At 36.5% G+C, this 14,386-nt stretch overlaps 1 protein-coding gene across 1 annotated transcript in view; it reads right to left on the bottom strand.

The window, feature by feature from the left end:
- Positions 1-14,386, bottom strand: part of PIK3C2A (phosphatidylinositol-4-phosphate 3-kinase catalytic subunit type 2 alpha) — a 105,309-nt gene that overhangs the window by 8,789 nt on the left and 82,134 nt on the right. The window contains exons 18-26 of the mRNA XM_070428233.1: positions 14,157-14,251; positions 13,636-13,816; positions 11,675-11,779; positions 9,444-9,536; positions 8,249-8,378; positions 6,477-6,613; positions 3,044-3,213; positions 2,336-2,492; positions 1,591-1,700 (exon numbers count right to left, since the gene is read on the bottom strand). Coding sequence (XP_070284334.1) covers positions 1,591-1,700; positions 2,336-2,492; positions 3,044-3,213; positions 6,477-6,613; positions 8,249-8,378; positions 9,444-9,536; positions 11,675-11,779; positions 13,636-13,816; positions 14,157-14,251 — 1,178 coding nt within the window. The remainder of the gene's footprint in view (positions 1-1,590; positions 1,701-2,335; positions 2,493-3,043; positions 3,214-6,476; positions 6,614-8,248; positions 8,379-9,443; positions 9,537-11,674; positions 11,780-13,635; positions 13,817-14,156; positions 14,252-14,386) is intronic.

Here is a 14,386-nt window from a genome sequence, read left to right as displayed (position 1 = left end):
ATGTTCAATTCTTTTAACATAATATAAGGTGAAAAATATTTTCATTCCTTTAAAAATATTAAGCAGACTCTCACTCTGTCAAAGATCCCCTTTGTTCTATAAGCCAAAAACCCATTAAAATACATCTCACCCCAACAAAAATGTTAGCACAAGAGTCTCTATTCCATTCAATCCCATTGTGTCCAAGAAATGATGCTTTTATTTCTTGAGCCCTCTGGGGTCCAATACTAATTAAAGGCTTTTAGCGATAGAAGATGACTGGTATAATGCCAAAAGATGGTTTTATTATTTTAGTCCCTTGTAATAAATCAGGACAGCGACAACTTCCCTCAATTTGGAAAAGAAGTCTCGACAGAATGGGGAGTTTGGTGAGAATCAATTAGGAAGGCAGGCCTGGATAAAACACTGTAGGCAAGCAAAGGAAAAAGAAGTTTCAGAACCAGGATAAAGGAATCCAGAAAGAGAAAAAGGATTCAATAGGGAAGTGAAAAAACCTCACACAAAGATGTTTGCCTTGCTATGGACTAAACATTTGTGTCTCCCAAAATTCATGTGTTCAAGCCCCAATGGGTATGGCCTTTATGGAGTTAGAAATTAAGGTTAAAGGTAGAGTCCTGAAACAATAGGATTATTCTTCTCATAAGAGATAAGAAAGCACAGCCTTTCTTATCTTGCTCTATCTCCCTCTTTCATGAGAAAACAGTGATGATATAGTAGTCTGCAAGCTAGAGCCCTCACCATGAAGCAAATCAGCTGACACCTGGATCTTGGACTTCCTAGCCTCCAGAAAAATAAATTTGTTGTTTAAGCTACCTCACCTATGGTATTTTGCCATAGCAGATCAAGCAGACTAATATATGCCTGCTTTACAGCCTTACCCAGAGAAGCCTACGAATCTCTTTAAAAAACAAAACTCATCAATACCTAAATTACCAGGATTAGTTTGGAAGGCTATACAAAAGTCAGCTTCCTTCAATTCAATTCAGCCCAGACTCTTGAGACTAAGAAAGTCTAGTACAGTGTTTTCTACCTCTTCTTCAATGAGAGGAAGAAGGCAAGAGAACAAGGAGAGAACTGACTAACCTGGTCACCAGACATTCAGAACATATTTGTCTTCATAGCAATAATGACAAGTTCAAATGCAATCATTGGTATATATGTTTCAAGTGCTACATCATATCATAACAATTTACTACAGCAGTGTTGTAGAGGATGCTGTTTTAAGCACTTACGATATCCATAAAAATTGTTATGGCAGAATCCTCAAAAATAGATTAGAAAAAACACCTTGTATTTGGCATTGTAGAAAATATGCTTCACAGAAATAGTTCATAAATAGGATTTTTATAATTGAAATCATATACTAAATAAAACTTGAGATCATGCCTTGAGAGAAATGTTTATTTTTTAATGTTGCAAATCCTTTATGCTTATTCAGTAAATAAACTTGACAACCTACTATTTGCTAATACTGTGAATCAATTTTTCTTCTGTAAATCAGAATTTTGATATATAGCACTTGTTTATACTAAGGAAAACAAACTAAAGCTAAACTGTGTGCCTTCTCTAATATACTTAAGCATGAATTACCTAGTAAAGAAAATTGTAGCTTCTGCATCTGTAGTTTGGGGCTGAAGTGCATCTCGAACATATTTCAGATCTTGAATACTTGTAAGTTCTGGTAACCCTGAGGGAATCATCTATAGAAAGGGGAAAAAAAAGTCTGTGAGTTAATTTTTTTAAAAGTCTGTTCCCCATTCTTCCCTAAAAGCTATCCAGGTAATCAGAACTAAAGTAAACAAAAATGATCACAGTTTTGGGGAGTCTCTTATTAATGAAAAAAATTGAGGAAAATGAAGTTAATTGTTGGAATTCACAAAGTCAGTTTATGGAATATAAATTGTAAAATCCAGACAATTTTATATTAATTTCAGTCACAATAATCATAGTGGTATTTTTTGGTTTGTTTTTACTTAACATATTTCCAGAAAAGTACAGAAACCTTAAATGTACATCTTAATGAATGTTCACAATCTGAACACCCCCAGATTAAGACACAATACATCTACCGGCATCCCAGATGACCTCACGGTCCCTTTCAGTTACTATTACTCCTCACTCGCAGGGTAACCTGTGACTTTTTAAAACATATTTTCTAAAAAATGGTGTCTGGTATATTTCACACTGTAGCAATTTTTGAATATGCTGGTAATAATATATCTGACATTTGAGACTACAGTAAATCTTACTCCAAAATCACAATATCCTTTTTGTAGTTACTAAAATACAGAAGCATTAATATAAAAGTAGTTAAATGCTTATAAAGAACAATTACCAGTGACAGGAGGTTAAGAAAGAGGTTTGTCTGCTTTCTTATCAAATTGTAGGCCTGACAGCAGAGGTCCACAAATAACTGGAAACGAATGGTGGGCTTTTCACCTCCATTAATGACATATGCCATATCAGAGGTCAGCACAAAAGGAGCCCGATCCCTATTTAAAAGGAAAGTACATACAAAGTGTTATTTACAGAAGATAGTCAAGTAGTGTTATTGCTATTACATGGTTATTGAACTAAGCTATCTGAGCCATAGCAATTTCCAAACTTGGTATAAGACAGTTTTGAATTTCCTTAGTTCTCAAAAATTCTCATTTTCAGGAAAGTAAAAATCTAATCTCATCACTTAGAAATTATATATGAAATCTTTCCCAAGGTGATATTTATAAATCCACACACTTAGAAATCAAACATAGTTATAGTTACAAAACATACAGAGAGAAAAACTGTACTCATTGACATGATACAAATGGGAACATTTCCAATTAGGTACCACTAGCTAGTCAAAATTAAATATACCTAATTCATTTCAGCAAAGGTTATACACTCACTCTTATGTCATCTCCTAGGGCTTTTTCAACCCCAGTTTTGCTCAAAAACAACTACAAGACAAAGAATAGCAAAAAAAAGGAAGGCTTGGGACATTAATTTGTGAAATTAGAAGTGCCTCTCTTTTTCTCAGCAATAACAATTACAGTATTAGTACCTTTTGAAGCTACCAAACATCTGTGCATGGCCCAAAAACTTCCCAAAATCAATGTGAAACATGTGTCCTGTGCTTCGAAGCATTATATTGTCATTGTGTCGATCACAGATTCCTAAAACATAGGTGGCCACACAGCATCCAGCACAAGAATAGATAAAATTCTCAGAAGCCTATAATAAAGATATAAAATTTTAGGAAAAAATTATTTTTAAAGGAAGCAAGGTTACAAAGATTAAAGATTAATGTAATTCATCCCTCTCTGAAATCACTGTTGTAATCCACATTGTAAACAGCCGATAAGTTGAATTATGGTTCAAAAAAAAAAAGGCCAATCTTTTCAAAATTCAAAAACAGAAACACCCTTCTAAAGGTGATTATTGCCCCTGCTCTCAAGCTCTGCCCTTTCACAAGCAGAGATGTCACCAGGACCTGAGGGATATGCACTGCCTTTGAACATCTTTTAAGCATCATGTTTTGTGGAACCCTGCTCCTCACAGGCTCTGCTGCTTTCCACAGGTGGTAACACTGAGACAAGGTTAATCCGAACAAAAGAATATGTTTCTGTTTTGGTTTTTTTGAGGGGGGTGTTTCTAGGGAGGGCATGTGTAAAGAGAGTTAGCTTTTATCTTTTTTTTTTTTTTTTTTTTTTTTTTAAATATATTTTATTGAATTTTTACAGAGAGGAAGGGAGAGAGATAGAGAGTTAGAAACACCGATGAGAGAGAAACATCAATCAACCGCCTCCTGCACATCTCCCACCGGGGATGTGCCGGCAACCTGGGCACATGCCCTTGACCGGAATCGAACCCGGGACCCTTGAGTCCTCAGGCCGACGCTCCATCCACTGAGCCAAACCGGTTTCGGCAGCTTTTATCTTTAAACATCCAATAATATAATTAATGTATTTGCTTGCCCAGTTGGTGACTTTTTATGTGTCATCTGTTATATTCTTTTTTTAAAAAAAATATATTTTATTGATTTTTTACAGAGAGGAGGGGAGAGGGATAGAGAGTTAGAAACATTGATGAGAGAGAAACATTGATCAGCTGCCTCCTGCACACTCCCTACTGGGGATGTGCCCGCAACCAAGGTACATGCCCTTGACCGGAATCGAACCTGGGACATTTCAGTTCGCAGGCCGACGCTCTATCCACTGAGCCAAACCGGTTAGGGCTCATCTGTTATATTCTTAAAGCTGGACACTAGTCCTGCCTGTTCTGGGTTTAAATTACTAATATAATATACAGGATACAGCAAGATGCATACAATGAATATTTTAAGCTAAAGCATGTGCATTTAGTTTATTCTCACTCAACATTTCTGAATGAAGCAGTCATTTGGTACTACATGTCCATGTGGCTAATTTTTTGTTGTTAATCCTCACCCGAGGATATTTTTTCCATTGATTTTTAGAGAGTGGAAGGGGGTGAAGGAAGGGAGGGAGGGAGGGAGGAAGAGGAGGGAGAGAGAGAAAGAGAGAGATTGATTGGTTGCCTCTCGCACATGCCCCGACCAGTGCTAGGGATCAAACCTGCAACCCAGGTACATGCCTTTGACCAGGAATTGAGCCAGAGACCCTCCAGTGCACAGGCCAGCACTCTAACCATTGAGCAATACAGGCCAGGGCCATGTGCTAATTTTATTCCATAAACCCCCAGAAATCATTACTGATGGTGATGATAATAGCAAATGTTTACATAGCACTTATCACAAACCAGGTACTGCACTACTCTCTCTTTCTCCGCCCCACCACACTAACAGTATATGTGTGCGTATGTGTATGTATGGATGGATGGATGTGTACAGTAATTCATTTAAAACCTCATAACAAGCCAATAATGTAGGTTCTATTAATTGCCTTTTTTAAAAATACATTTTATTGATTTTTTTACAGAGAGGAAGGGAGAGGGATAGAGAGTTAGAAACATCGATGAGAGAGAAACATCGATCAGCCGCCTCCTGCACACCTCCTACTGGGGATGTGCTCACAACCAAGGCACAAGCCCTTGACCGGAATCGAACCCGGGACCCTTCAGTCCACAGGCCAACGCTCTATCCACCGAGCCAAACCGGCCAGGGCTATTACTGCCTTTTTAAAAATATATATATTTTATTGATTTTTTACAGAGAGGAAGGGAGAGGAATAGACAGAAACATCAATCAGCTGCCTCCTGCACACCCCCTACTGGGGACGTGCCCAAAACCAAGGTACATGCCCTTGACTGGAATCAAACCTGGGATCCTTCAGTCCACAGGCCGATACTCTATCCACTGAGACAAACCAGTTAGGGCCTATTATTGCCTTTTTACATATGAAACTGAAACACAGAGACATTATTTACCCAAGGTCATATAATTGTTAAGTGGCAGAGCCAAGATTCAAACCCAGGCAATGTGACTCCACTATATTATATTCCCCAAATAAAAGAGCCAAATGCATAAAAGGCACTCAATGTATGTTACTTGACCATTATTTTGTGTCAAACAACTTACCCAGAATCACACAAAAAACCAGCACTACTATAAACAAGTATTGGCATCTGCTGCACTGCTTTCCCCAAACCATAAAGAAAAGGAAGTGTTTTTAGACATTTTAAAAGACCAACCAAATTCCTCTACTTTATTTTCTTAGTCAACAGATAACATTTGTACATATCTATCTGCAAATGTGATATAGTAATTATTTGACATAAACTAGGCAGGCAAATGACATTAACTGGGATCTTCTTACACCACCATTGAAAGTATTCTTGAGTCTTCCTTCAGCCAATTTAGGATCATTACAGGCCTTATGTCCTAAGAAATTTCCCTTTCCTCGTAAAACAAATGAATACTAAAAAAATTGATGCCTCCAATAATAGCTATAGTTATAGAATGTAGTCTATTAACACTTTATATATCTCAATTTATTTAGTTATACCTATAGTATTTTATTACAGCCACAATATATACTATAATACCATGAAAATATAATACTGTAACATTGTATAGCTGATGTCACTGAGGCACAAACAGGTTAAATAATTTGCCCGAGGCTACATAGCTGGTGAGTGACTTGGGACCTGAATTTAAGCCAGAAAGTCTGACCCATAATCATGTTCTTAATGACCACATGATGCAGCCACTCTACTCATTTCCATAACTTTTCCCAAGACCTCTGTGAAATATAACATTTTGGATTATAAAAACAGCTGTTTTACTGCCCTCTAAATACATGTTTGGAAAGTTTTTTGGGTAATTTAGCATTGGTTTCACTCAGATTCCTGCCATTAAATGCATTCTGTTTTTATATTCTTCTCTTTACTTGGAGAAATACACTGTTTTCATAACTTAGACTAAATGGCTGACACCAGAGCTGACAAAGAAAAGCATTGAAGACCCATGTAATACATAGTTAACAAAACTATTTAGAATAAGGAGACAAGCTAATCACCTTTTCATATTCCTCTTCAGAGGGATTGTATTTCCTCAGCCACTCTGCAAGAGGTTTATCTTTAAAGGATCCAGTCACACCATATTCCACTTGGATTTTCCTGAGGGTATCTGACGCAGGAACCAGCTCCACCATGCCTTAAACAACAAAACATTAAGCTATGTGAAAATATCTTCCAAAAGTAAGCCTTTAAAATATTTATAGCTTTCAGCTCTGGCTGGTGTGGTTCAGTTGGTTGGGCATCATCCCATGCAGCGAAAGGTTGCCAGTTTGATTCCCAGTGAGGGCACATGCCCAGGTTGAAGGCTCAATCCCTGGGCATGCAGGAGACAGCTGATTGGTGATCCTCTTTCACGTCGATGCTTTTCTCTCTTTCCCTCCCCACCTCCCTTCTCCCCTCTGTTTAAAATGAACACATGTATGTGTACACACACACACACACACACACACCACACATATATTTAAAAAGCTTAGCACAGAGCAGGACACAAAGTAAGCACTCAATCATTAGTTAGAAACAACATAAAAAATAAGAACAATCTGATTGTCTCCAAAGTTACATGGAATTCCATAAAAAGAAAGAGGTTCAACTATATGCAATAAGTGTGTGACAGAAAAACTAATAAGATGGTAGGCTATTGTTGAGGAATCTTACTTGATAAAACTTCCGTCTTACAAGGCATAGGAAAAACAAACAGCAAGAATTCTTAAATTGACTGGATTTCCTTTTTGACAAGATAAAATTTGTACATCCTAACCTGAAGGGGGAAAGTTACAAGGCTCTCATGTGGCCCTCATGGATAAAATGACAAAATGTGGAGTGGTTGATGCCACAATGAAATCAATGAGTAACCAAATAAAATATAATACCCACAGATTGAGCAATCACTTGGAGATCTCTAGTGACTCTGCCTCAGGCTTGGTGCTTGGCCCTTTCTTAGTAAACATGTTTTTGAATGACTTAGCAAAAGCAACAAAGTATCTGTTCTTCAAATCCATTCATAACACAAGCTAAGAGGTTCAATGACAGATAACAAAACTCAGATTTTAAAAAGAACCAACAGGCTAAAAAGTAATAGATAAAATATAATAAAAAAGTTAATAGTGACTGTCCCACACTTGGGTCTAAGAATCAAAATGTACAAGTATAGAATAGCTAAGACATGGTTTAGCAGGAGCTGGCACAATGGTCTTAATTAGCATTCTGCAGATGGTAGATCCACAACAAACATTTGTTGAGTAAGAATAATGATAATGGCTGTGATTTATTGAGCATCTAATATGCATCAGATACTAGGGTATTTTACATTCATTATCTCATTTAATTATCACAATGTTTCTATGAGTGTAGTACCATTATTATTCACACTTAATATATGTGGAAAGGAAAAAAGTATTCAATAAATAATAAGATGAGGTTTGTTCTTAGTAGAAAAATACTTTGTAACCATTATTTCATTTTGCAGTAATGAAATCAAAGTTGGCTTATCTTAGAGATGGCCTTAATTATAGGTCAAAGCTAAAGACCATAAAGTTGTTGTTGGGTCAATGAATAAACACCTCTGGTTACTGCATAGCATTTATTAGGGCTACTCACTGAATTATTTAATCATGAGCAAATGAATCAATAAAAAAAACACTAAATTAAAGTAAGAAATAACTGAGATCATAGTGCACCAGCATCAGAATCCTTAGAGCAGGTACACTGAGCTAAGTTCAAGAAGAAAAAAAGAGAAAAAAACACAACACCAGGACACAGCTAACAAGTTTACCTCGATCTCTGCCTGTTGAGAGACATTTGAAAATCACCATCCTCAGATCTAGTCCTTCTTTAAGCCAGATTTTGTCCATAATCTTTATCATCTGTAAAGCTAACATATCCTGCCGAAGATCTTCACCAACCTTAAAATCAAGAAAACAAAATGAAACTTGTACCTTTCCAAAAAACTCACATACTATAGAGGAGGACAGGAGAATAGTGAAAAGAGTGAAGAATGAGATTAACATCAACCAAAGACCTTGTATGCATATATGCATAACTCATGGACACAGATGATAGGGTGGTGAAGGCCTGAGGTGGGGGTGGGGGAGGGTTCCAGGGCAGGGCTGGAGGGTATCAATGCAGGGGGGGTGGGGGGGGGCGGGGACATATGTAACACTTTCAACAATAAAGAATTTTTTTTAAAAAAAAGAATGAGATTAACACAACTGCCTTTTAATTTTTCTGCAGCATTCTAGAGATAGTTACTTAACTTCTTCATGTCTAAGTTTCCTAACTGTATACTTCAAAGGTTGGGTTTTATGGTTTGTGAATTATATTCAATTTTTTTTTTTTAAATATATTTTATTGATTTTTTACAGAGAGGAAGGGAGAGAGATAGAGAGTTAGAAACATCGATGAGAGAGAAACATCGATCAGCTGCCTCCTGCACATCTCCTACTGGGGATGTGCCCGCAACCCAGGTACATGCCCTTGACCGGAATCGAACCTGGGACCTTTCAGTCCGCAGGCCGACGCTCTATCCACTGAGCCAAACCGGTTTCGGCTATATTCAATTTTTAAAAAGAGTAATATGGCCCTAGCTGGTTTGGCTCAGTGGATAGAGTGTCGGCCTGTGGACTGAAGGGTCCCAGGTTCAATTCTGGCGAGAGGCACATGCCCGGCTGCTCATGATGCTGCAGTTTCGCACTACACAACTTTAGGGGGTACCATTCACATAGTCTGTGTGAAAGGCACTGCCGGGAATTATGATGTGCTCAACCAGCATGGCAGCAGCTCTAGCCCACAGTTGCATTTATTCCCAAATCTGTTTGGGAACAGTTTATGTCAGTGACAACCTTACACATACTTATTTAATTTAATTAAATATTAAATAAACAAAATTACTTTTATAATTCTGGAAAAGGAATTTGATAAAAGAATTTTTAAATTACCATTTAAAAATAAAGGAATCTTATTTTGCTCACCTTAAACATGACATTAATTTCTTCCCCCATTGGATCAGTATTCACCATTGTGACCTTTAAGGGCACAGCATTAGAGCTGAAGAAGGAACATGACTACAAATACAACACATTAAGTATTAGAAATATAACACTGGAATAAAAATGGGTATAAGATTTATTTTTGCCCTAGGCATTTCTCCTTTCACTTGTTTCTCTGAATTATGGCAAATGAAGTAACACAGGAGACTTGCTTTTTAGATAATCTGGCAGATAAGAGGCATATAAAAATACTTTCTGAAACTTAAACATAGCATATATGAGTAAAAGATCATCTACTACTTTTTGGGCAGAGAAGCAAAATCTTAAAAACTTGAGACAGCCCTTGGCATGGGCTTGGTTGGAACATCCTCCCATATACCAAAAGGTTATAAGATCAATACCCAGCCAGGACACATACCTAGGTTGTGGGTCCGGGTGCGTGCAGGAGGCAACCAATCCATGTTTCTCTCTTTTCTCTCTCTCTCTCTCTCTCTCTCTCTCTCTCTCTCTCTTTCTCTCTCTCTCTCTCTTTCAACATATCCTCGGGTGAGAATTAAAAATAATAACTTAAGACAAAAACTTAAACTTATTAAAAGTTTGAACTTTAAAAGTTTGTTTCTATCTCTCTCTCTCCCTCTCTGAAATCAATCCTATATAATAAAAGCCTAATATGCTAAGTGTCAGACCATTCGTTTGACCGGTAGACCAGTTGCTATGATGCACACTGACCACCAGGGGGCAGACGCTCCAACCGGTAGGTTAGCTTCCTGCTGGGGTTCAGCCAATTGGGACTGGGCGAGATGTGCCAGACATCCCCTGGAGCCCTCCCATGGCCCCTCCCTGGCCGGCCAACCTCCCGTGGTCCCTCCCTGGCCCCAATCGTGCACCAGTGTGGTCCCTTGGTCAGGCTTGTGCTCTCTCGCAATCCGGGACCTCTTGAGGGATGTCGGAAAGCCAGTTTTGGCTATATCCCTGCAGGCCAGGCTGAGGAACCCCACCCATGCACAAATCTGTGCACCTGGCCTCTAGTAAAAATATATCTTAAAAAAAAGACAGTGAGACCACCTTAAAGGTAAACAATAAAACAAAACCAAAGGGGAAAATATAATCATTCTGTCTCCAAATGACATAATATACAAGTCAGGCATCCACTGTTAAATTTCAGTGAAGAATAGCCATGTCAACTAAAACAAAAAAATTCAGATCTGAAACTTCATTAAGGATACAGCCTTTCAAAACCACAAACTCTAATGAATGAATTAATAGGTTGATTTTGCTGAACTCATGGTAGAGAAAAACCCACTATTTGTATTACTATTAGCCCCGTTCAAAATACAATTACTCAATTTTGATGACCACTGAACTTTACTTAATTTTTTAAAAAAATATATGTTATTCTTGATTTTAGAGAGAGGGAGAGAGAGAAATATCAATGGGCTGCCTTCTGAAGGCCCTCTACTGGGGATCGAACCTGCAACCTGGGCATGTGCCCTGACCAGGAATTGAACTGGCTACCTTTGGTACATGGGAAGACGCTCAACCACCAACTGAACCACACTGACCTGGGCTTACTGAACTACTTTTTGATGGCTCTAGAAAGTGCTATAAAGCCCTTGACTGTGTGGCTCAGTTGGTTGAGCACTGTCTTGTGTACCGAGAGGTCTCTGGTTCGATTCCTGGTCAGGGCACATGCTTGGATTGCAGGTTTGATTCCTAGTAGGGGGCATGCAGGAGGCAACCCATCGATGTTTCTCTCTTTCCTCTCCCTCTCCCTCCCACCCCCTCCCCCCCGCTAAAAATCAATAAAAACATACTTTAAAAAAATAAAATGGGTTTTTAAAATAATAAAGAGTGCTATAAATCCAGGAAGAGTTTATCTGGCTACTCACAAGGAAAGGAAAAAATTGCCTATCTGTGAGTGGGTAGTTTTATCATTGGAATTACAACATATGCCTCTCATGTAGCTATTATACAACTGTAAAGAAATAATGTAATTTGAGGTAGTAAATAATTTTACACTAATTTCTTTCAGGAATGATTAGTAAAAATGTACTGACATAAATATGGATCTTATATCACAGAAATCCACTAATAATTATAACCAATCTATGCAGGTTTTATACTCATTTGCTTTAAGCATACCTGCCCATTTCTCTTCTTCCTATATAGTATTTTGAAATGTAATATGAACTTATAAGTATTTTATTTGTTACCTTAATATTTAATTCTTTTGCCACAAGACTTGGATTGAGAGGGAGACGACATTTATTTCTTAGAAAAAAGGACTGTACTCGTTCCATACTCCTGTGAAGGACAACCTAGGAAAAGAGATTGATACTGTAAGTACATAATGAAAATGAAGTCCTATTTTTAAGACAACAAAATTAAGAAGCAGACCTAATTTTTAAAATGCCCATTTGTCAAACATTACTAAAGAGGGTTAATTTTTACTATAAAAATAAAATTAGAATGGGCAAAGGCTATAAACATAGGAGGGAAAGAGCGTATGTTCATATTTAATATATTAGTTAAAACTCACTAATAGCCAAATGAACAGAAATTAAACAAAAGGGAGATATAATTTTCATAAGACAAAAATTTTAAGATAATATCCAGTGCTGGCAACAGGGTGGGAAACAGATACTTTCATAATATACTGGTGGGGGGGGGGGGAGGTGTATACCAGCATATATATTTATATAAATTTTTGGTACAATAATCTAATAGGAATTATTATAACTTCAAATATACAAAGCTCTTAACTATAGTTATTTTACCTGTAGGAATATCTTATAAGAAATACTAGCAAAGGGCAAAAACTTACACACTAAAGTGCACTGCAGGACTGTTTAAAAAAAAGAAAATATATAAACAATCTACAAAGAGGAATTAATGGTTCATAATTTATGCTACAGTTACCTTGTAATATTATGTACCCATTAAGAAACATGAAATGTAACTATTTACATACTGACATGAATTCTCCAACATAAAGTAAAAAAAGCAATTCACAAAAAAAGTATAATTGCTGAAAGAGATTAAAGATCTAAATAAATGGAAAGACATCCCATATTCATGAACTGAAACTAAGATTGCAGTATTTCCCAAATCAATCTACAGATTCAACACAATCCTTATCAAAATTCTGCTTTTTTGCGGAAATAGACAAATTGATCCTAAAGAATTGCTACAGACTTCCAAAGAGCTAAAACAATCTTGAAAAAGAACAAAGTTGGAGAACTCATATTTTCTGATTTCAAAACATATGACAAAGCTACAGTAATGAAAACAGTATGGCATAAGGACAGCCATATAGATCAATGGACCAAAATTGAGAGTTCAGAATTAAACCCATTTACCTATGGTCAACTGATTTTCAAAACTATGCTGAGCTCATTCAATGGAAAAAGAATAGTCTTTTTAACAAATGGTGCTAGGACAACTGGATAACCACATGTAAAAGAATGAAGTTGGACCCTTATCTCATGCCATATGAGGAGTGAGTGGTCAGTGGGTACATGAAAATGTCCTGGAACCAGATTGTGTTGGTGATTGTACAACACTGAGAATGTACTAAAAGTCAATGAATCACACTTTAAAATGGTTAAATAGTGAATTTTATGTTATGCAAAATTCACCTCAACAACAACATATACACATATTTTTGTAAAAATGTTTTTAACCCCCCCCAAATTTTATATATACTTAAGTGTATATATGTGTAAATAAAAAAAAAAGATCAAGAAGGAAACACAGCAAACTGAAAAATAGATAACTACAAGGAGAAAAAAAAATCTGAAAAAGTCTTAATTTCTTTATTCTATAAACTTCTTCATTATTTGGATTTTTTAAACATTGGCACCCAGTCATAGTTTCATTATTTTTACAGTTACAAAAGTTAAAAAGCAAAATAATTGGAAAAACTCAAAAGAACAATTTTAACCAGAAAGGAATTAATAAGCATGGGAATTAAAAAGCACTGATTTTCTTATTTAGGTTGTGAAATCTTTTCCTAAAGATTTTAAACAACCTTTAAACTCATCTGCCCCGAAGAGCATACATGAAGTTAAGAGTTCTACTGAATGTTTACTGACAAAGAATGACAACTTCACTTATCAGCATGGAAAGATCCTTTAATATCAGAATATTTATGTTCCCTCTTATGGGTACATACCTGTCTGGCTGATCCACTAGCCTGCTTTACTTTTTCTGCTACTCCTCCTAAAAGCTGCACAAGTTTTGTCTGCTTCAAGAGTTCTTCTCTGAGTCCTTTTCCTCCTACTGAGAGGAGAGCACCCAAAACATGTTCATATCGGGCACCAAACTGTGCATCATGCAGGGCATCCTTGAGGAGCCTAACAGAGCAAATATTTGTCAGCCACTTCTGAAAACTGGATGAACATCTCTCAAAAATCAATTCAACAGGTTCAATTTTAGTTATCTAGAAATTTATTTTAAGCCATATAAGTAAAAATTCATTCATTATCATAGAGCTCTAACATGCCAAATATCTTTATAATAGAGAGTTTGGTTTTTGTTGTTTTATTTCTAAGAACATAAACATTTAGCTTCTTTATAATAATGCCTTTATAAAACATCTAGTTCCATAGTAAGTGATCTGGCCATACTATTTAGACTATCAGAGTATAAATACTAGGAGTGGAAATAAAGTACTAAAGAAAACGTAAATCTTACCAGTATAAATTGTGTGCAATCTGTATATTTCCCAATGCCCTGGACAGAAGGAAGCGTACTAATGAACTGTTCAAATAAATTTCATATTTCAAAGCCTACACATAAAAAAAATAAGAATTACTAATGGTCAAACCCATACTACACTGTTAGGATAAAATTATCAAAAAAGAAATTATATAAAGTTTATTCTTGTTGATGAAAGATGATACTGATAAAAATGAAACATAAAT

This window comes from Myotis yumanensis, unplaced genomic scaffold, assembly GCF_028538775.1.
Source record: "Myotis yumanensis isolate MYYU_CA2020_CCGP unplaced genomic scaffold, mMyoYum1.0.hap1 SCAF_10, whole genome shotgun sequence".
NCBI lineage: Eukaryota > Metazoa > Chordata > Mammalia > Chiroptera > Vespertilionidae > Myotis > Myotis yumanensis.
The sequence above is the reverse complement of the archived record's forward strand: the minus strand, read 5'-3'. Positions and strand labels throughout refer to the sequence as shown.